The sequence below is a fragment of the Stenella coeruleoalba genome (assembly GCF_951394435.1).
Source record: "Stenella coeruleoalba genome assembly, chromosome: 11".
NCBI lineage: Eukaryota > Metazoa > Chordata > Mammalia > Artiodactyla > Delphinidae > Stenella > Stenella coeruleoalba.
The window spans coordinates 99,221,875-99,245,389 of record NC_137157.1 but is presented as its reverse complement, the minus strand read 5'-3'; the positions used below and the strand labels follow the sequence as shown (position 1 = coordinate 99,245,389).

The 23,515-nt window shown below is 49.4% G+C and overlaps 1 protein-coding gene across 3 annotated transcripts in view; it reads left to right on the top strand.

Annotated features, from left to right (window-relative positions):
- Nucleotides 1-16,773: 16,773 nt before the first annotated feature.
- SLC6A13 (solute carrier family 6 member 13) overlaps nucleotides 16,774-23,515 on the top strand; it is a gene marked incomplete at its 5' end in the record, with an annotated part of 30,187 nt that continues 23,445 nt past the window's right edge. For all 3 annotated transcript variants that reach the window (XM_079938408.1, XM_079938407.1, XM_079938409.1), the window contains one exon: nucleotides 16,774-16,975. In XM_079938408.1, the coding sequence (XP_079794534.1) occupies nucleotides 16,774-16,975 (202 nt within the window). The remainder of the gene's footprint in view (nucleotides 16,976-23,515) is intronic.

Genomic DNA, 23,515 nt, shown 5'->3' with positions numbered 1-23,515 from the left:
CAGCCAGGGTTGAGAATCGCAGCACTAAATGCATGATGAGGAAGCAGTGGTTTCTTCAGAACTGTGTGTAAGGAGGGTATTCCACACATTTTCACATTTTTGTCTCCCTCTTAGCCGGCACAGGTAACCATTACTAGTATAAGATCATTAACTTGATAACGGGAGTTGATGGGCCATTCTATTATTTTCCCTTTATACCTTGTAGTATCAAATTCAAAATTGCCTCCCATGCTCTCCCCAGGCTATTTAAAAACATCTCTAGTCTGCTTTTTCCCCTTTGGTTCATGAATTAACAGCGACGGAAGTTCTCTTAGAGCATTCTCCCTGAGATGATGATGTCTCCAAAGATGATTGCGAAGTATCTGTGTCGATCCCATGCATAAAGTTACTTTCCTTTAAGAATCTTTCACATTGGTGTTTCTTTATCAGATGTTTTGCTGTCTGACTAACTTCTCTGCCAAATATAGATTTTTTTCTTTGTAAATACGCTAATATTTCTAAAAATTGGGGGGGAAATATATTTCTTGTTTTTTAAATAAACAGTACATGAACATTTGTTTCAGAAATATTAAAAAAAAAAAGAAGTAAATGAAAAGTCATCCTCCACCCAAAAATGACCACATTAAGATTTAAGCAAAGTTACTTTCAGACAGCTCCCTTTGTATATTTAGGTATGCGTATCTACAGATATGTACACCTTTACATGAATGTACCGCTTTGTAACTTGCTTCCTTTACTTAATGTCAACATTTGTATATGACAATAAATATAGATTTGTATTGTTTTTAATGGCTGTATAGTTTTGCATTCAATGGAATCTTAATGATTTTTAAGAGTTATGTATATTGAGGACATTATTTCTTTGTCTTGTGTTGCGAAATTTTGACCACCTTATTAGTCTTTTAACCTTATTTATATTTTTTCTTTATAGACGTTATTAAATCTCATGCTGTAAACTTAACCTCTTTAATTTTATAATTCCTAATTTTCCTGACATGCTTAGAATGACCTTCTCTTCTACAAGATAATAAAAATACCTCCACGATTTTGTTTAGTACTTTTTATAGTTTTATTGTCTACACTAAATTTTTGTTCCATCTTGAATTAATCGATGTGAGGAATGACACGTTTCTTTAGATTATTCCTCTCTTGGCTACGTTTCTCAGGTGTCTACAGCGTCTGCATTCACTCTTCAAAGTTTTTTGTTTTTTTGTTTTTTTTTTTTTTTGCGGTAGGCGGGCCTCTCACTGTTGTGAGAGGGCCTCTCCCGTTGCGGAGCACAGGCTCCGGACGCGCAGGCTCAGCGGCCATGGCTCACGGACCGAGCCGCTCCGCGGCATGTGGGATCTTCCCGGACCGGGGCTCAAACCCGTGTCCCCTGCATCGGCAGGCGGACTCTCAACCACTGCACCACCAGGGAAGCCCCTCTTCAAAGTATTTGAGCATCTACCTAGCATGTCTCCGCGTGTGTAAATGTGGTCATCCCCCAACTTCTACCTGCTCTGTGTGTGTGTGTGTGTGTGTGTGTTTACACTCAACGTACCCACTGCGTTGGCTCTCTGTTGCTGTGTAACGATATTACCACAAACGTCTCAGCATAAAACAGCACAATTATTACCGCACAGTTTCTGTGGGTCGGGAGTCAGGGCTGGGCTCTGACCTCTGCTTCGGGGTCTCCCGGGCTGTCGTCAAGGTGCTGTTGGATGTTGGCTGGGGAGGGATCGCTTCCAAGCCCACGTGGTGGTTATCACATTTAGCTCCTTGTAGGCTGTCGGACTGAGGGCCTCCGTGTCCCGTGGGCTGCATCCTCAGCTCCTGGGCTCATGCGCTTCCCCAACGGGGCCACTTGTTTCCTCAGTGCCAGCAAGGCAGTTTGTGACCAGCAAAATAGACGTCACAATCGTGTATAACACGGTCACATACACGCGATCACATACGGCCTGTCACCTGTGCCACATTCTCCTGGTTCGAAGTCACAGGCCCTGCCCACACTTCAGGGGAGGAGGTCCCAGAGCCGTGAACCCCAGAAGGCAGGGGTCCCCAGGATCTGTCTGCCTACCTCACACAGTCCCTGTGAGCCAGACGCTGCGTCAGATTCACACTGCAGTGCCCGAGAAAGGAAGCGCAACGAAGCTCACTCTGTTCACGTTAGATTGAAAAGGAAAAGTACGATGGCTTTGTTTCTCTCGCGTTCATGAGAAGAAAAGCAGTAACTTTTTTCACTTGGGCTGAACGTTTATACGACCGCCGCAATTTGGGATAATTATAACTGCTCTTTGGCATTCACTAGAACAAACATTTTCTCTTCTTAGAGAAACAGAAACCTCCAGATCTCATCAAGTCTATTTCTAGTGTTCTGAGTTCCCTGATCTTACTGGTAGTTCTCTTCTGAACACACTCCAAATTGTTCATATCCCTTTTAATGTCTATGCAAAGTGTTCTTTTAATCTTTAAGTCACAATTCTGGATGAAGGAATCAGATTTCCTTGAATTTTTTAATTCATAAGACTCGCAGTATGTGTAATTAAGAGGCTTTGCAAATTTGTTTCCTCTCTGTACGTTTTTCTTTTTTCTTCTGTAGCCTCATGGTTTTGGAGGCTGTCAGCAAAAATTGTTCTATTTTCCATTCCCGAGCTCCATTCACAGATACGGAAATGGGAGGATTCCCTCATCACGGAAATGACTCTTCTTATCTTTCCCGTTCATCCTGAGAGTTCCTATTTTTTAGTTCCTAGGGATGGGTAAGGCCGCTTAGTAAATTGATTTCTTGGTATGTGGTGAGAAAGGATAAGGCGAGAGAGGAGACTGGAAGCAGAATTCAGAGTTTGAAAGTATCTCATCCCAGGTTTGTAAACTAATAAGTAATAATTCCTTTCCAAGGTAATAGGACTGTCATCTCTGCTACTGACAGGCAATTCCTGTACATTCACTTGACTGGCAGCTTTTCCCCTCAACAGAGAGTGTGTCAGGGCTAGCTGTGTGTGTTTGCTTTGCATTTCTTCTTTTTTCTAAATTTAATATTTATTTATGTATTTGGCTGTGCCGGGTCTTAGTTGCGACACGTGGGATCTTCGTTGACACGTGTGAGATCTTCACTGAGGCGTGCAGGATCTTTTAGTTGCGGCATGCAGGACCTTAGTTGTGGCATGCGGGATCTAGTTCCCTGACCAGGGACCGAACCCTGCGTCCCCTGCCTTGGAAGGCAGATTCTTAACCACTGGACCACCAGGGAAGTCCCCTACTGTTCTAGGTTCTATGGATATCTAACTATCTATCTACCTGTCTATCTAGATCTAGATAGATGTACTAAATCATATCTTAGTATTATATAGTCTTAAGATTTCCAGGCATCCTCGTATCAGTTTTTCCATGCTTCTGCTGCCAGTAGGATAGGATTGGGTTAGCCAAAAAGTTTGTTTGGGTTTTCCATAAGATGGTATGGAAAAACCCAAATGAACTTTGTGGCCAACCCAGTATCTAAATTATTCCTCAAAGATGGCTAATCTTTGTGTGAAAAATGTGTCTGGGAAATATGATGTGTGAATAGCTAAGTTCTCTCTTTCTAAGATGTTTCTGATTTATGAGATGGCTGCCATTGTGCAGGGGTATCGAGGCTATGGAGACAGTGAGTGGACGGGTGGGGGGAGAAGCAGGTGGTGTTCTGAGTTCACACAAAATCCCCAGTTTCCAAGGTATTTCTTTTCTAAGCTGTATTTTTCCAAAGTTGTATCTGCACTCTCTGGTTTGCAGAGAGGGGAGGAAAGAGGGAAAATTTGTTTTAATCTAAAGAAGAGGGATCTGATAACTAAGGTCTAGATGAAGGGAACCCTAGATAAAAAGTAGTGTTAAAATATTTTGATAGGGGGGGACTTCCCTGGTGGCACAGTGGTTAAGAATCCACCTGCCAATGCAGGGGACACGGGTTCGAGCCCTGGTCCGGGAAGATCCCACATGCCGCGGAGCAACTAAGCCCGTGCACCACAACTACTGAGCCTGTGCTCTAGAGCTCGCGAGCCACAACTGCTGAGCCCACATGCTGCAACTACTGAAGCCCACTCGCCTAGAGCCCATGCTCTGCAACAAGTGAAGCCACCACAATGAGAAGTCCATGCACCACAGCGAAGAGTGGCCCCCGCTCGCCAACTAGAGAAAGCCTGTGCGCAGCAACGAAGACCCAACGCAGCCAAAAACAAGAACATTTTGATGGGGTTAGAGAAGAAGGTGGAATGAAATGTGAAAAATTCTGGGCCCATGTAACAGAAATTGAGGTATAGAATGCTTTCTCTTTTCTCCTCTTTTCTCAAGTCATTCCTTTCCAAGTGACTGAGGCAGTGCCTTGATGGTTACTAAAAGCAGCTGAGGCTCAGTCCCCATCAGCCGCAGGCTCTGCCAAAGAGCAGACTGTGAGAACAAGGCGGCAGGAGGGGCGGAGCCGAGTCCTTAGCCCGGCTCTGGGGCAGAATAAGGGGGCTGTGAAAACCAGAGTGGAGAGCCCATGGGGTGAAACTCCTTCCAGCAGGCCTGCCCCAGGGAGACAGGAAGGAAACCCACAGCTGTCATGGGGGAAGCATCCCATGGGTACCAAGGAAGGGTGGGAAAAGAATGAGTAGTGAATGACCCACGTTCAAATGGTACAAGGGGAATTCTCACTCTGTTGCTTCGTTAAAGTACCAGCATCACTCACAGAGCAGAAAGCCAGCACAATTCTTCTTGAATTCATGTTTTAAAAATGCCCTCAGCCTGAAATTACTACACAAGATGGTGTTTTTGTGAACTCGGGAAGTTGCGTGCAGGGCTAGATCTAGGTTTTCTAGGACCTGAAGTTTAGTCAACTGTGGAGGCCCTCCTTATGCAAAATGGTGCATAATTAAGAATTCAAAATTAGCCACGGGATTGGAAGGCACCCTATGCAAGGGAGGGGCCGTGGAGCTCAAGCTTTATTAACTTTACTAACTTTCGTTAACGGCATATCTGCCTCTGCTGGGTGAAGCAGGAGGGTCTGCGCGAGACCTGAGCTCAAATCCTAACTGTGTATCTTAGTAGGTTTGGAACCTTGGGCAATTTGGTTCTCCTTTCGGAAGTTCGGTTTCTTACCTATAAATCAGGGATGACGCCAGTCCTCCTGGGTTGTCAATAAAGACTAAGGAAAAAGTATGTTGAAGTGCCCAGCAGTGGCCATCACTGCAATATGGATGGCTTTCTATGGTGCTGCGTTTCGGTGGGTATAGCTGTTGATGAAGAGGTGAACACTAATTACTGTAGTCATTATCTACAGCGCTAATTCTTGGAGACTGAGAAAAATATCTTCAGTTCATTCAAATGTTTCAAGTACCTGCTGAATGGCCTGAGTGCTCTGAGACTTTTCTGTGTCCGGGAGGGCGCAGTGTACTGCCTTACAGAAGCTCATTCTAGTGGTGCTAGGTCTGGACTTTACTCCCTGCTCCTCAGAACTGGGACAGTGATAACTGTTGGAATGACTGGAGTTACTGGGAGACAGACTTTGGGCAGGTCAGGGAGACGCGGAATGAGCAGACCGTCTCTTTTCTATCACAGCCTGAGCTCAGCTGTGGAAGATTCAGAGCTGAAGGGAAACCAAGAGATGACCCAGTCTCACTCTCTTATCCCAAATGTGAAAAACGGGGGGCCTGAGGGGTGGAGTGGATGGCCCAAGGTCGTCAGACCCAGGACTGAATGGTGGCTTCTGCCTCTAGGATATCCACTGTTTTCATCACACCGAAATGTGCTCTTGCCTCATTTTCCATTTATGCCCTTTATTTCTGCCTTTCCCCCCACATTGGTCGCCTTGCAGAGCTCACTGCCCTGTTCCAATAGTCACTTCTTCAGGCGTCTGCCTGGTAGTCCGCTGGTGTGTACAGAGGGTTCCTCAATTGCTGAAATCGTCATCGCTGGAAACCAAGAACTGAGTCAGCAACTCAGAGCCACCGCTGGAGCGAACACAGCCCAGCGCGTCAGCAGGACACGGCTTGGGGGAGTCAGGAGGACGTCCTGGATGCTGCAGCCTGACGGGGATGTTTAGCGCCTGGAGAGCGTCCAGAGAAGAGAGAAGGGAACAGTGGGTGGGGTAAGAAAGAAGGCCTCTTAGGAAAGATGAAAGGGTTTGTGATTATTTATCTTGGAGAGGAAAAAGCTGAGAGTGGGTTTCAAAAAGAGTTTGAAATATAAGACCAGCTGTAGTACATCTTCCCTGAGGACAGAATGAGAAATAGGGAACAGCAGTCAGAGGATTTAGGCTACAGAGATTTCTGACTTTAGTTCCAACTCCACGCCCAGTGGAGTCATCCAAGGAGCCTTAAAAAACCTCAGTGTCCAAGCTACACCTCAGGCTCTAGCTCCCAGTCTTAAGGGTTGGGAGCCAGGCAGCAGTCACTCTTTCATGCTTCGCCGGTGATTACAGCGGGCAGCCACGGCTGCGAACATAGGCTAGGGGTGACGGTAAAACTCCTAACTGCTAAGGATCGTGTGATTTGGGAGGGGCACATGGAGTGGGGTGTGTGATCTGACCTTCCTCCTTGCAAATGACGTCAGCAGATACTAGACTCTTAGCTCTGTGGGTGTTTAGGACAGCGTCTGAGAGCCAGGTTTCGACGTGGGAACTTCTTCAGATGCAGTAGCTCCAACCCTGGTTGTGCATTAACAGCACCTCGTGGGGCTCAGAAAGTACGAGGGATCTGGACCCCAGCCTGGAGGTACTGGCTCAGAAGCTCTCAGGCTGGGCCCAGGCTATACATTATACATAAGTTATGGACAATATGTATACGTAGCCAGCTAGCTAGACAGCTGTGTATAGGTAGTTACACGCAGCTCTCTATACATTCTACAGCTCTCCAGTGATTTTGCTGCGGTCCGTGCTGGGAATCACTTTCCAGGGAAGGATCACGTGCTCCTGGGTTAGCTGTCCCTTCCGTCGGCAGGCGCTCTGTGAAAGGCACTGCACGTGCGATAGCATGAGCTGCATGATGCCTGGGGAGAAGTGCATGCTCACCCCCGCCTCCCCCTTCCTCAGTTTTCACATGCGTATCCCACCCCGGGGTGGGAGCCTGACATGGATCAATCAGTAGGTGTGTCCAGCACCATGGTGTTCCTTGGAATAGAGAAAACTAAGCTTTCTCCCTTAAGGAGTTCACAAACGCCCGCAATGGAACCAGTTAGAGAGCAACACAGGAAGGACTAAGGGCTGAATTAAATGCACAGAAGGTTGGCTGAGAGGGGGAGCAGCTGAGAGCTGCGTGGAGGGTGTGGGGTGTGAGCTGGGTCTTGAAGCGCCAGGAGGGGCTTGGAGGAGGGAGGCCCGCGAGACAGGAGCAAACGGGGTACGTCGAGGAAAAGCGTTTTACTAGAGGGGGAACTAGGGTGGGTGGGACCAGATTACCACGTGTGTGGCCATCAGCCATGACGTAAGGACCCTTAACAAAGCAGGTGACCCCTGGAGCAGGTGGGATGCTAGTGAAAAGGGGCGTCAGCAACGCCAAGGAGCCTGTCCTGTTACCGTCCTTCCCTCCTAGTTGATACGAGGCCACTAAAACCAGGCTCCACCAGCCTTCCCATCAGTGCTCTGCCATTTCCGATCCCGAAAAGCTTACATTTTCATCTTGTGGAAGAATCAAGAGGAAAATGGCCCAGTGACGTCCATCTACTCTAAAAAAATTTTTTTAACGGAGGGTGTAGCGGTGTTACCGATCAGCGCGCGTTCTTGGCCTTCCCCAGTCAATAGAAATTGACAAGAGGCCAGACAAGAAATTCAGGCAAGGCTTTACTGGGGCCCCTGCTGCGGCAGAGAGAGTGAGAACAACAGGTTCCCTTGCTCACCCCCTGGGGGGTGTAGGGGCGAGGCGAGCTGGCTCCTTATATGGGGTGAAGGTAGGGGTGTGTCCAGGGGTCGGGCTGGACGGGCGGCTTAGGTGTTTTGCCCACCCCTTTCTGGTGTTGAGAGCAGGGGGCATGCCCAGTACCCGGCTTTTGCTCTCGCCCTTCAGAAGTGGCAGTTGGGTTTTTTTGGTCTTTTTGTATCGTGTTGTCCATAATTTGCCCCAGCTCTGCAGGCACGCAGGTATTTTTAGTCCCTCATAGTTTCTTTGTTGCTGGAGGAGACGTCTCTCCAGGTGCAAGCACTGCAGCAGAGGGTCCCAGGTGCCAGGTCCCAGCCTGTCTCAGCAGCAGGCAATAATAAGAGTGAAGAAGGATGACACTGGGCTTAGTCTGAAGGCTGGAGGATACAGGAAGAGAGAAGAGAAGGCCTGTGGCCAAGGCCTTGAGCAGAAACATGGGATTCCCCTCCCCCACGAGTCACCACCTCCCACCCGCTCAGCTCAGCCCTCTGAGTGCATGGCCGCTGTGGCTGAGGGAAGAAAAGGGGCCCCTGACAGCTGGAGATGGGTCGGGCCCTGCCAGCCAGGCCTTGGTGCTGCCAGAAGCCAGGCCTGGTTCCACGTCAGCACCAGGCAAGGCCACGTGGTTGTGGTGGATCAAGAAAAAAAGAAGCCCAGTCAGTGATCAAAGATGGAACAAAGACAGAAACGTGAACGTGGTCCAAACCCCCAAAACGAGCCGGCACCCCATGCTGGCTCACGTGGGTGACTGCTGCTTCCTTACCGATTCCAGGTTTTAGCTTCACTTCATTCCTCCTGCTTTTTAGACAAGATTCATTAAGAAATCCAATCATAAAATATCCCTGCTTCCAGGGACTTCCCTGGAGGTCCGGTGGTAAAGAATCCGTCTTCCAACGCAGGGGCCATGGGTTCGATCCCTGGCTGGGGAGCTAAGATCCCACATGCCCCGTGGTGCGGCTTCCAGATAGCGTGCAAGCCCAGAGCCATGCTCTGCTCCCTGATCCCTCCTCACAGCCACCTGACACGCTGATCTCACAATAGACCCTTCCTGACGGCCCCTCACGGACACACGTGGTGGGCATCCTCCCTTCAGCTGCGACTAGTAAACCACAGGTGTGTTCCTGGTGGGCCTCGGCTGGAGGTTGCTGGCACGGCACGTTTGAAGGGGCCCTGTGGTTTTTTTGTTCAGGGAAACCAGGACGGAGAGAGCTCTGTGGTCATGGCCCCCTTTGCCTCCCCTCTCTGGACTGAGAAGAGTCATCAGCAGGGAGAGACGAGAGACACCCATCAGCTAAGCGATCAGGCATCAACATATGTCTTGCCCATTGCGAACTCCTGCAGTGGTGTTTAAAAATGTTTAGGATGAAAGACCCCCAACTACTGATGTTTTCAAGCATGAATCTTAACATGCTGTCCCCTGGCCCTAATCCCTCACCCCATTTACCCTGGTGGCCAACCGTTCATCAGCCTCAAGCTTCCTGCTGGGGTTAGTGACATGAACGTTGCAAACTCTCCTCTCTCTGTGCTCTGAGAATCAGGCAAGGAGTCAGGGTGACAGGATCAGAAGAAACTGGATACAACTGGAAAAGAACTACAATTAATTTTCTGGAGTTAAAGAGAAGGTATGATTTCCTTCCCTCGATAGGAGGGCGGAATGGTGGGGGAAGATTGCAGAACACACTGGGATTGGAATGAGTCTTCTCATTAGATTTTAAGAATATTCTTCAGATCTGATGACGTTTTCAGTGAAAACAACATTTTTCTTGTCATTTCATTATTCACTTCTATCCTAAGAAAGTACGTTTAATCCCAGGGGGCAGCCATAGGCCAAAAAAACACACTGCCGGAGCTGTTCTTCTTAACCTTTATTCTTGTCTTTCTCCCCCTGGGGTTAAAGTGGAGCGTGGAGCATGGTAGGTAGAAGTAATGGACCTCAGAATCCTACAAGCCTGAGTGCAAACTCTGGCTCTACCATTTTCTAAGTTGCGTGACCCTCGGCAAGTCATTTAATTCCCTCTAAGCCTATGTTTTCTCATCTCTATGATGGCCATAGTGGCAATCCCTGTTTCACAGGCTTGTTCTGAGGATAAGATGGGATGGTGCGTGGATACGTAGCACTGGGCACAGCGCCTGGCACCTCGGAGGTGCTCAGGAGACATTAATCATGGTGACGATTGATGTTATTAATGTTCGGTGTCATGAGTTTTATTTATGACTTGGGCTTATAGACTTTAGGCTAATTGTCCTATCTGGAATCAAACACAGCACAAGAGAACACATCGCAGTAACAGCCGTGGTTCCCGAGCGTGACATCAAAGCTTTTCACAGCAGAGGCAAGGACTCGGCACGACAACAGTCAGGACCACGTCATCTTTTTTAAAAAGTTTTCTTTTCAGTTAATTCCGGACTTACAGAAACGTTGCAAAAATAGTACAGAGAGTTTCCATACACCCACCACCCATCTTCCCCCCGTGTTAACAAATCATGTAACTATTGCATCGTTTGTCAGGATATTACCACCGGTAGAGTACGATTCAACTAAACGTAAGACCGCTTTACGTCGACATCCCTCTCTGTTCTGGCATCCCATCCAGGACTCCACCCAGGACCCACGCTGCACTCAGCTGTCATTTCCCCTTAGTCCCCTGTCCTGAAGAGTTCGTGGTCAGTTGTTTTGCCCAATGTCCCTCACTTTGGGTTTGTCTTATGTTTTCTCATGAGTGAAGTACATTTTTGGCAAGAATGCCACAGAAACGTTGTGTCCTTCTTAGTAATTGTCTCACACGGTTCAGGATGTGGATACTGATGTCTTGTTACCTCGGTCACTCAGTTCAGGTGGCTTCTGCCACCTCTACTGCGTTCTGCTTGCTCTCCTGTGAAGTTCCTATCTTCCCTTGTAGTTAATAAATATCTTGGGGAAAATACTTTGGAACTGCGTAAACTCTGTCCCTCTCGAACTTTCACCCACTGATTTTAGCATTCATTGGTGGGTCTTGTCTACAACAGTTATCATGGTGATATTTGTCTAGGGCTGATTTTCAATCTCTCTCTTTCCTTCATGCATTTATTAGTTGGAATTCCACTGTACGGAAGGGCTGGCCTTCCTCCCCCATTTATTTATTTAATGGATTATTTAGTTATGTTAGTGTGAACTCGTGAATGTATTTTATTCTTTGGGGTTATAATTCAGGACCATCGTCATTCACTTTTTTGCTCAAATTGTTCCAGTTTTAGCAAACCATGATTTGTTGGTGTTTAGTTCATTCCACTTGCTCCTTTCTTCCTTTTTGGTGTGATCTTTGAAAAGAGATTAAAAAGGTCACCAGGGATCAGAAAGGTCCCTCACCCCTGTGGTTAAACGAAACTATGCCCATTAATTTACAGGATCTCCCGAGGAGAAGACCGCCCCCACAGGCCACTCCCTTGGCCAACCCATTCCAATATTGAAACCAGTGCTGCTCGGAAATATCCTTTCTGAAACGAATCAAGCTCCTTTGAAAATTTATTTGCTCTTGTTTCACTCCTAGGAGAGACCCCAAAAAATTGTTGGGAGACTAGATCATGGCATGTTGGCATCTAAAAAACCCAGGGTCGGGCTTCCCTGGTGGCGCAGTGGTTGAGAGTCCGCCTGCCGATGCAGGGGACGTGGGTTCGTGCCCCGGTCCAGGAAGATCCCACATGCCGTGGAGCGGCTGGGCCCGTGAGCCATGGCCGCTGAGCTCCGCAGCGGGAGAGGCCACAACAGTGAGAGGCCCGCGTACCGCAAAAAAAAAAAACCCAAACACACAAACAAAAACAAGAACAAAAACAACCCAGGGTCAATTTGATAGAAACCAAGGCCTCCTAGTCTGCTTCTCCAGGGTCTGCCTTGTTTCGTAGATACGGCTCTGGGAGGACAGACTCCAGTCACCCTCACTAACGATCTCAAGTGCGTCTTGAAACTTAGCAGCCTCTTGAGAAGGGAGCCTTGAACGCTGATTCTAGCACTGTTTCCAGTTCCCGGACCCTGCACTCAGGAGACCCAAAGATGCTGGTGACCCGAGGGAGACAAGGCTTGCCCTGCCGGACTCGTGCTCGACCCCAGACAGAGTTGTGAGGAGCTGTCGTGCGCGCTCATCTATCAGGGTTCTCACACTTCTTTAAACTTAGTCAGCCTAGGCAGGGCAAAAGACCTACCGCATCGCTCCTGCTTTATAGAGAAAAAGAAATTGGAGAGGAATAAAGCTTTGGAGAGGAACGAAGTGGCAATCAACATGGTAACATGGCAGCAGTTATGCAAACATAATAGGATCAACAAGAAAAACCAGACGTTGCCTAGTACAGGAGCGGCAACTCAGAACTGACTCAGACTTACCCCACTGATCCTGGACACTGGGATCCCAGAGGCTCCCCTGCGTCAGGACACAGGAGGGCTGAGAAGCATCGCCAACAGCTGCGCGGCATCCGGCTTCTCAGAAGACCTCGGTAAACCTCAGTTATCCGGTGACTTTAGATTACAAGTGCCAGGTCATTAGTGAGTACGGCTCGCTGATAAGTAAGGATGGAAGTTAATTGCTTTTGAAGATGGACTTTTTTGCATGAGTTTGCAGCCTTTCTCAGGAAACCCTTGTCTATTGCTTTGCACACTTAAATTAGACAGATGGATGGTGGTGGGGAGAGGGAAGGGGCGGCAGAAACGTTAAGAATAATCATCTCCACGAGGCTCCTTGGGTGTTTTCAGGATGTGCTTCTGCGTCCTAGATGGGGGATGGGGGATGAGAGGGATAGAAACTGCCTTAGAGTCTCTGATTTACCCTCCTCACTGGCACATCTGTACGATCCCACTCAGTCACCCCTCATACCCCCTGACTCATTCCTTCTGTCTGGCAGGAGCCGGCTTTGCTCAGGGGTCTCTCAATCCCGTCCCCTTCAGGAAACTTCCTCGCTCACCGTGAATACTTTCTTAAGGGTAAATCAGGGCTTGCTGTGTGTTAGGCCCTTTACTCAGATCTCCTGAAACCTCCCACAACTTTGCAAGGTAAGGAATATTCTCCTCTTTCTTTTTTTTTAATTTTTATTTTTTATTGAAGTATAGTTGATTTACAATATTTCAGGTATACAGCAAAGCAATCTGGCTATACATACACATATGTATCTATTCTTTTTCAGATTCTTTTCCATTATAGGTTATTACAAGACATTGAGGGACTTCTCTTGTGGTGCAGTGGTTAAGACTCCATGCTCCCAATGCAGGGGTCCTGGGTTTGATCCCTGGTCAGGGAACTAGATCCCACATGCATGCCGCAACTAAGAGTCTGCATGCCATAACTAAGGAGCCCATGTGCCACAATTAAGGAGCCCTCTGCCGCAACTAAGACCCGGCGCAACCTAATTAATTAATTAAAATTTTTAAAAAAGAACACTTAAAAAAAAGATATTGAGTATAGCTTCCTGTGCTATACAGTAGGTCCTTGTTGGTTATCTATTTTATATATAGTATGTATATCTGTTAATCCCAAACTCCTAATTTATCCCTCCCTCTCCCCTTTCCCCTTTGGTAACTGTAAGTTTGTTCTCTGTGTCTGTGAGTCTGTTTCTGTTTTGTAGGTAAGTTCATTTGTATCATATTTTAGATTTAGGATGTAAGTGATATCCTATGGTACTTGTCTTTCTCTGTCTGACTTACTTCACTTAGTATGATCATCTCCAGGTCCATTCGCTTCTCCTCTTTCTATAGGTGAGAAAATAGGACTCTTGGAAGCTGGACACCTTGTTCACGGCCTCAGCCTGGGAAGGGGTAGGAGCAGGACCCAGACCCTGGACCACGGGGCCTTGGAGCCCGAGCAGCCTCCACGCACTCTGCACATCCGCCCTGGTGGGGCTGGGGCTCCGATGACTCCACCCTCCGCCATCCTCTTCCCCATCTGTCAGCTCTTGTGCCCTGATGGGGGTAGGACTTCGCTTTGCTGTGAACCTTGACACTTCCTTTTCTGTGTTGGTGGAGACAATTATTTAAAAAATCAATTCTAGCACATTATTTAAAACTTCAAATAATACTAAAGCTTAAAAAGCTTTACTTCCTCTCCTGACCCCAACCCCACTCTCCAAACGTAGCCACTAATAACCGTTCGGCGAACACTCCTTCAGACTTTTCTATATGCAGGTAAGTGCAAGCGCGCTTGTGCACGTGTGTGCACGTGTGCGTGCGTGCGTGTCTGTCTGTCTATGTGTGTCTCTGTGCGTGCGTGCGTGCGTGTGTGTGTGTCTGTCTATGTGTGTCTCTGTGTGTGTGTGTGTGTGTGTGTCTGTCTATGTGTGTTTCTGTGTGTGTGTGTGTGTGTGTGTGTGTGTGTGTGTCTGAGTGTCCGTGCGGAGCGGAGCGGAGGGGGGGGGAGCAGGGGACGGAGGGCGGAATGTGGGCGGGGTCAAGTTTAGAATTACAAGTGCCCGAGGAGTGGGAGCCACACTTTAAATAGGCAGCACCTCCCTTTCCCCCTGGACAGCTCTTCTCCCCTCTGACAGGACCTCTGGTGGCAGCTGCGCTGAGGTTGGTGCTGTTTTCTTCTCTTTTGCTCCTGCTTCTGGGTCTCAGACTGTAGGTGGGTAGGATTCACGGGACCTACAGCCAAAGGGTTCTGGGATCCTCTCCTGGAAACTATGACATTTATGTGTCATGTGCAAAGACTATATGCTATTGTCTTGACTTTCTGGAACTTCAGTGGCCGCTGATTTAAGGGCCAATGTGATTTGGAGAAAGAGACCAGACGGAGAGGAAAGACATTTGGGTTTACTTCTAAGAAAATCAAGGCTCTCTTTTCTGAGACAAGATTGAAAGTTGAAAGAACATAAAACTTTTGACAGGATTAAAAGAAAATAAAAATTTGAGTGCCTGTTATACTATGAAGTGCATATATATATATATATATATCCTCATTTAATCTTCATGGCTAAGTGTATCCCGTCACCCTCGCTTTTACAGACGCACAAACTGAGGCTCAGAGTAATTAATTCACTTCCTTGAAGTCGTGTGGCCTCTGGTGCAGAGCTATGATTTGAACCCAGGCTTGTCCTTCAGTCGCACGATGCTGCTCTGAGGACTGGTACCCAGCGCGGCTAAGGGACCCAGGGGTCCCTAGGGGTCTGTTCTTCTAGGGTCTGGGGGAATGGAGAAGTGAGGGAGATGGTGCTTTATCATTGGAAGACATCCATCAGCCCCAGAACCTGCACAAGACATGAGGAGACCTTCTCCAAAGGACTGGGGAAGCTTCTGAGGGCCAGCTGCTTGGGTTTCTCCTTCTTAACCCACAGTCTTTGAAGCCCATTCATTTATCAAATACGCAATATGTTCCTGACCTCCCTCTGACTTTCTGGATCCCTCGGGGAAGCCCCGCTGGGAAGGCAGAGCCACAGGAGAATCTGTGGCCAGTTGGGGCTCCTGTGAGAAAATTGTGTTCATGCGAACGTTTCTCGGGGAGTAGAAAGAAGTGCGTGTACCCACTTCTCCAGAGAGGGGGCGGCCGTATACCGTCGGGGATGCTTACGCTAGACCCACCAGCCAGTATGACTGCGGGAGGTAAGTGAACAAGCAAGGCAGCGTGGGCTCAGGTCCCAGCTGTGCCACACGGCCGCACCCGTGTCACCCAGCCTCTCTGAACCGCAGCTTCCTGCTGACAAAGCAGAGGGAATACTGCTCACGTCTCAGAGCTGTGTGGATTGAACGAAATAACTATGTAAAGCACTTAGTCTACAGTAGCTGTTCACTGAACGTGGACCGCATCCAATCGCGTCCTCAATCCCAGTACGAGTCTAGGAAAGGGCCAGGAAGGGTGCAGCGCTACGGCTCTGTATTCATTTTATGTTGCCTTCTCTACTTAATAGAGTCGTGCACTGGCCACCGCCAAAAAAGAAAAAGAGCCCAGAGTTCGGGACTTCCCTGGTGGTCCAGTGGTTAAGACTCTGTGCTCCCAGTCGGGGACGGGGGCACGGGTTCGATCCCTGGTCGTGGAACTGAGATCCCCCATGCCGTATGTGCGGCCAAAAGTTAGCTCATCTTACGCAGAGTGCTTGGTCCCGCTCAGCCACTCTCACCCCCTTGCAGGGATCCAAAAATACTGACATTTATTTTCCTATTACAAAATAAAACATGTTCTTCGATGAAAATGTAGAAAATATAGATAAGGAAAACATGCCTATAGCCCATCCACTGGTGGATATCCTAATCTTCATGCATACAAATGCTTTATAAGGTATTTTCCCAGCAAAATCATGTCATGTGTGCTATTTCCTAACTTTTCACTTCACACATTGTGAACAGCTTTTCATTTCACTACACTTTCTTCTGTAACACATTTTTTCATGATTCTATAGTAGTCCATCATACGTGCCTTAATTTATTTACCATTTCTGAACATTTATATACTTTCCAGTATTTGGCTGTTATAAACAGTGAACTTCCTCAGTGCTGAATCTTTACCAACCATCACAATTATTTCTTTAGGGTAAATTCCCAAAAGGGAAATTGGTGACTTTGAGGATACATTCAACTCCTATCCTTGTGACTGTCCCCATACATGGAATGGAGAAACTGAGGCACATGCTAATGCAGACGAAGCTGGCTGTAGGGTGGAAGGGAGAACTCCGACAACCTGGGGCACATGAACACCCCATGTCCACAAGCCCCACCCAAGGAACCTTCTAGGGGAGCAGTGTCTGTGGCTCAGGGTCAGCACTTTCTTCCTGACACATGAAAGGGATATATACTCTTAGCAGCTGTTACCCAGCCTTTACCAGCAAGAGATGCTAAGGAGGATGTGGATCTGCGGACAGGAGTAGGATTCATCTCTTCCAGGGCTCTATTCCCTCGGGAAGTTCCTGGCGAAGGAAGGGGGCAGCTTTCCTTCCAGGCTTCCCAGCAGTAACGGAGCGCCCTGCTTGTTTTCCAGGTGGAATGGATAGCAGGGTCTCGAGCACAACCAGTAATGGAGAGACAAAACCAGTGTGCCCAGGCATGGAAAAGGCGGAGGAGGCTGGCGGCCTGCAGCGGGGGCACTGGAACAACAAGATGGAGTTCGTGCTGTCCGTGGCCGGGGAGATCATCGGGCTGGGCAACGTCTGGAGGTTTCCCTACCTCTGCTACAAAAACGGGGGAGGTGAGACCCACTGCGTCACCCTCACCCCCCACCCACCCCAAGGCTGTCTGCATCTCACGCACTTACTGCCCTCTGGGGAGTCCCATGGACGCAGAGGATACTGGATTTGGAAAGGCCCTCAGGGCACTGCAGGAGAGACACCTAGACAGAGGGGCGACTTCCTGGGGGGTCCCTATTGTGGCTTCAGAGAAACATGGGTATAGGCTGGGAACCAGACGGATGGGAGTTTGGGTTCTGCCTCTGCTACTTACGCCCTGTAATCTCAGGCAAGCCTTACCTTGGGAGCTCAGGTAAATGCTGTAAACGGAGATAGTTCTACCTGCCCTTCAAGGCTGTTGTAACGCGTAGAGGTCACGTGTGCAAAGGGCCTAACGGACGGTAGCTATGCTGAAGAGGATGTCGGCACCCCACTGTCCCATGAGGTCTCGAGACTCCGTAGCCGTGACTTCCTGTCCTCCCCCTGCTCTGTGACATGTGTCCCCCCATGTGTCACCTTTGATACCAGTGGCTCTTCCTTTAAGATTTTCCCACTGAAATGTGTGTGGGGGGAGCATGAACTCTAACTCTTTCCTGCGTCTCTCCTGCCTCTCATTCTCCGCCATTCCAGGCGCTGCAGCCACTCCGCTGCCCCTGTTGCTGGTCACTTTCCCACCGGGGACTCTCCTTCAGGCACTCCTGGGCCTCTGGGGAGCCCCAGAGGGATTTGCCGGGTGCTGAAGTGCTCTGGCCGAGCAGTGGGCTCGGAAGGTCCCCTCGTTGGTGGGTAGAGCTTAGCGGGGCTGGGCTCCCAGGGCTGGTTTTATGGGAGGCTGCAGCCTGCGCTAGAGGAGGGGAAACGCCAAGGTGGGTCACGGGGACAGGCCGAGGGGGTGGGAGTTCTGTGGGCCACGAGGCCTGGAGGGAACCCTAATGCCACACCTACCCCTTTGTGGGGTGTGGGGGCCTCCGTGTGTGAGCCCAGTCTCAGTGGTTTTGGGGAGATAAAGCCCACGATGCGGGGTGGAAGAGGGAGCATGGGAAGGGGGTGACACACAGATGCTCTGAGCCCATAGTCTTACTTTCAGGATTGTGGCAACCGGGGATTGGCCGTGGGGTTGGAGGTTAACTTGTATTTTTCCAGAGGGGTGGGAATGGGCTGATGTGTTCCCTCTCCACAAGACTTCCTGGCCGGCAGCCTGAAGCAGCAGGACTTTGCTTGGCTGACATTGCGAGGGAAGGAGGGAGGTCCCGACCCAGCCCTGGACCCTCCGCCGGCTTGTTCAGACATTTAGGCCCGAGGGCGGAGGGATGGGGCTTGTCGTTCAGGGAGGAGAAGGAGTCTGGGGGCTAAGCCGGGCCTTGGGGCTCCGTGTCTGGAACCCGGTAACCAGCTTAGCTCCTCACGTGGCAGGAAGGTCGGGAGGTGAGCCGCTTTCCCCAAGCCTCTCAGGAATTGGGTGAGGGTGGCTGGGGAATTAGCAGGAGTGGCACGAAGAGGTGGGAGGGGGGTCCCAGGCTTGGTGCCAACCACTGGGCTGAGCAGGGCCTGGGCAGGGCACACGGGGTCATCCTGTCGAGGGGAGGCCTACGTCTGAGCTCCGCCTTGGGGCTCTGTGTAAGTTTGTGCGGCCCAGGGAGGTGTGGCCGTGTCTCGGGGGAAAGGCAGGCCGGGAGCAAGCGTGTCCACGGCCCCTGGTTCCTCACGTGGGTGCTTCTGGGGGAGCAGAGGCAGGAGGGTGGCCACCTCGTGCCGGGAAGAGCCTGCCCTCCAGCACGCCGGTCCCCACGAGCCGTTTCGGGGCTCACGGAACGGTCCGCGGAATCCTTAGGCCAGCACCCCGGTCTCTTCCCCGATAGGGCACAAGGCCTCAGGCTTCCTCTTCTCTCTCCTTGATGGACAACAGCAGCTGGAGGAAGTGCTCGGAGGGGCTCTGGGGCCGGGGCCGAGGCCGATGCCCGGGTTTGCTCTGAAGGGCATGAGTCAGCCAGGGCCACCGGGTGGACACGCGGGAGGCGCCCCTGCCAGTGTGAAGGGGACAAACCCGGGACCCGTGTGGCCTGTAGAGGGGCCCAGACAGGCCCGCTTTTCCGGGTTTTGGTGTTCCCAGAGGCTCAACCTTTCTGTCCCCTTTACCCCCTCGTCCCCTCCCCCCAGAGCACGGGTCCCACACTTCATCTCGCCACCTTTTCGTCTCTTTGTCGAGAGGGGACAGAGGCCTCCTTATGACAGGACCCTTCACTGCCGACATGGGGAAGGGGGTGGGGAGGACGGAGACCGTCTAGGTTGGTTTGACCCCATCCTCCTGCTTTAGTGATTTTATTTAAACCCGTGGTTCTCAGATTGGGGCTTGGACTCCTGGGGGCGAGAGGGACGTTCTGAGCAGCTTCTGCAGGAGGGTGCTGGGGTCACGGGTGTCATCAGCCTGCTTTTTTCTGGGCCCTTCCTTGAACTTCATAGCTGTAAGTAGCCACTTTTGTGCTTGGCTGGGGGGATAAACTCGGGACTTTATTATCATTAATGTTTGTTTGGTGGGGAAGTCAGGGAGGAAAACGTCCCCAAAGCGCAATTTCAGTTCCAATCTAAAAATATAAGTGATATCTTCTGCGGTTCCTTCCAGCTTTAACGTTTCGTAGATCCTAATAGAAGTGAGTCCCGGAGCAGGGAAGAGGCTGAGGCAAGCATATGATAGAGGAACAGGGAAACGGTGAAACACTGTAGTCGAAAACCAGAGATGCTGAGAAAGGGGTACCAAGAAGCCTGTCTAAAATCCATCAGGAGACGGGTGCAGGGGGCGCCCGCCTCAGCCGCCTCCTAGATAAGCGCCCTCCCTGCCGTCCAGGCCTTGTGGCCAGTCTACCCCGAGCACCTGCCCGCCCCCCTCCCCGTGGCTTTCGACAGTCAGGCCAACCAAGCCCGGACTGTGTCACCCAACGACAGTGACTTACTGTGGACCCACCACCTGCCAGGAATTATTCCGAGTTGTTGTGATAATCTATAAACAGAACAGACCCCTTCCCTGTCCCTGTGGGGCTTACACTCCTTGTCTGTCTGCGAGAGACAGACAATAAACAATAAACACAGTAAACGAGAAAATTACATAGCATATCAGAGGTTCCTGAGTGCTACAGGAGGGGGGCTGCGGGCCACCACACCGAGAACGTTAGAGTGAAGTCTTGCCGGTGAGTGAGAGCCGGCCACGTGGATATTAGGGGGAAAGTGCTCCAGGCAGAGGAAACAGGTGTTAATGGCCCTAAAGCAGGAGGTTGGCTGGCGTGTTTGGGGAGCCACTGGAGGGGAGTCACTTTGGGGGGGCAGGTCACCCAGGGCTTGTCAGCCACTGTGAGACTCTGGCTTTCCCTCCAGTGATGGGGAGGCGGGCCAGGGGTTTGAGCAGAGGGGCCAATCTTACACTTGTACGCTGTCTGGCTGCTGTGTTGAGAACTGATTGCAGGGGACTAAGGGGGGAAGCAGACTGGTTACAAGGCTAAGAAGCTTAGAGTCTCCTTGATGTCCTTCTTTCTCACATAACTGGTGGCTCTGCCCAAATACCCAAGTCCTGGCTGCTTCGGAACCTGGGCCTTCAGCCGGAAGCCCTCCAGCTCCCTGGACCCCGGCTACCGGCAGACTGAGTTGCCCAACACCCAGGCTGCCTGGGGCTGGAGACCCACGTGAGGCTACAGCTGGACCTCTCAAAGCCGGGATCTTAGAGGGAAGGGCCATAGCCAAGTAAAGCCTACCTCTGGATGTCAGGGAGAGGGAGCATGGGGACACCAATGTCAAGGGCATTAGATGGCCCCCGTTTGCCCTGAGGTTGTCCGTAGATATACTAAAGAACGAAGAGAAACAAGGAGCGATTTTCTTCATGTAAGAGTCACGGTTATTTTATGAGTACGTGACAACTGGTCACCACTTTTAGTTAATGAAGCAATGCCAAGTATTGGTCCAGCAGTGTTGATTACAGCTTGTAATAGTCATGCATGTTCACTGCTGTGCTGCTCATGTGGCATATCGTCAGTTTGTCCTAAAAAAATGTCACCTGGAGCCTTACAGGTGACGCCACAGAATGTGTTCCTATCGAGAAGGGTGTCCAGCAGAATGATTCCTTTCCAGGATGGGCATGTGGTCTCTCCCATCCCATGGGGAAAAATGCCAGGACATTTTAGAATTTGGGCAAGGAGACTAAACGGGGGATTTGGGGAGCAGATAACTGACTCCATCCTCCGTCTCCAGGAGTGGCTCCATCTTTGAGTGGTGGTGACTGGGGCTTGGGTGGGGAAAGAGGCAGTGCCCCAGGACTCCCTGGTGGGCACCTGGGCTCTATCTCGTCCCTAACTCCCTCCTCGGTTTGGGGCCAGTGACTCGGCCTGGCGGGTGTGGACCTTGTCCCCTCTGGCCAGCTGCCCAGGAGCTCAAGGAGGCAGAGGGGGAGGGGCGCAGACTGACCACCGGACCCAGTGCGGTTAAACATTGGCTCGGTTCACTGGGGAAGAGCAGGTGGCACAAAGATGGGGATGAGGGGCTTGAGCCAGGCTGAAAACTCTCCCCGCTGCCCCCTGTCTTCTCTCTCTCTCTCTGCGATGTTTCCAGCTCCCAGCAGGACTGTTCATATCAGCTACTGGGTTCTCTCTTCCCTAATTGCCCCTTCCTGCCCAGCAAGCCTTGGGCTGATTTATCTACTCACGTGCCTGAATTGTTTACGATATTTCTTTGCCCTTGTGGTCACCAAGCGTTTCCTTCAGTGCCTGAATTACGGATGCGTGGACTAGAGGCAAAGAGCTGGAGAAGCCTATTCCCCACTAACTTTTGTTTTAGCAATTTTATGACAGTATAATTGGCTTACAACAACTTGCACACATTTGAAGTGTACAGTTGGATAAGTTTTGACATAGGTGCACGCCCTTGAAACCATCACCACTATCAAGATAATGAAGGTATCCATCACTCCCCCAAATTTCCTCCTTCCCTCTCTCCCACCCCTGACCTCTGCTACCCCATCCCAATGCAACCAAAAACCTGTTTTGTTTTTTAAAAATATAACTATTTTCCAGCTTTATTGATATATTATGGATAGTAAGTTTAGGTGTAGAACATGATGATTTAATACATGTATGTATTGCAAAATGATTACCACAGTAAGGTTAGTTAACACCTCCATTCCTTCATATAATTACCTTTTTTTTTGGTGGTGATAACACTTAAGATCTACTCTCTTAAGAACTTTCAACTATATAAGACAGTATAGTTCACTGCAACCACCATGCTGTATGTTACATCCCCAGAAATTGTTTATCTTATAACGAAGTTTGACCAACATGTCCGCATTCCTCACACCCCCAGCCTCTGGTAATCACCATTCTGCTCTCTGCCTCTATGAATTCCACACATAGGAGAGGACGTGCAGTATGTACTTTCTCTCTGTGACTTATTTCACTTAGCCTAATACCCTCGAGGTCCATCCATGTGGCTGCAACACGCAGAATGTCTTCTTTTTTTATGGCCGGATAATATTCCATTACACATATAGCATTTTCTTTATCCATGCATCTGTTGAGGGACACTTAGGTCGTTTCCAGGCCTAGTTTTCCAGGTTGTTTCCAAACTATATAGTAGTTTGCATTTCTTATAATTTTCTGTAAATGGAATCATGCAGTATGTACTTTACTTGGCTTCTGTCCCTCAGCATAATTACTTTGAGATTCATCCATCTTTTTCATGTCTCAGTAGTTCCCTTCTTGTTATTACTGGGTAGTATTCCATTATATGGATATACTACAATTTATCTCTTCGCCTGTTGATGGACATTTGGGTTGTTTCCAGGCTTTAGCTATTACAGATGAAACTGCTAAGAACTTTTGTATACAAACCTTTGTATAAACATGTGCTTTCATCTCCTTTGAGGGAACACTGAAGTGTGGAATGGCGGGATTATATGATAGGGGCACCTTTAACTTTTTAAGAAACCGCGGAACACTTTTCCAACATGGTTGTACCATGTTTACCTTCCTGCCAGCAGCGTATCTGAGTGCCAGCTTTTCCACAACTTTACCGATACTTGGTCTGTCTTTTTAATTTTAACTTTTCTAATTGGTGCGAACATTACCTCATTGTCACTTAAATTTATATTGACTAATGATGTTGAATATCATTTCATGTGCTTATTTGTAGCCCACATATCTTTTTTGGTGAAAACCTGTTCAAATCTTTTGACCATTAAAAAAAATAGGACTTCCCTGGTGGCGCAGTGGTTGAGAGTCCACCTGCCATTGCAGGGGACACGGGTTTGTGCCCCGGTCTGGGAAGATCCCACATGCCGTGGAGCGGCTGGGCCCGTGAGCCATGGCCGCTGGGCCTGTGCGTCCGGAGCCTGTGCTCCGCAGCGGGAGAGGCCATAAGAGTGAGAGGCCCGCGTACCGCAAAAAAAAAAAAAAAAAAAAAATAGGTCGTTTGTTTTCTTACTATTGAATTTTGCTACTTCTTTATATATTCTGGATACAAGTCCTTTATCAGATATGCATTTTGCAATTTTTTTTCTCATTCTGTCTTATATTTTTCCTTTGCTT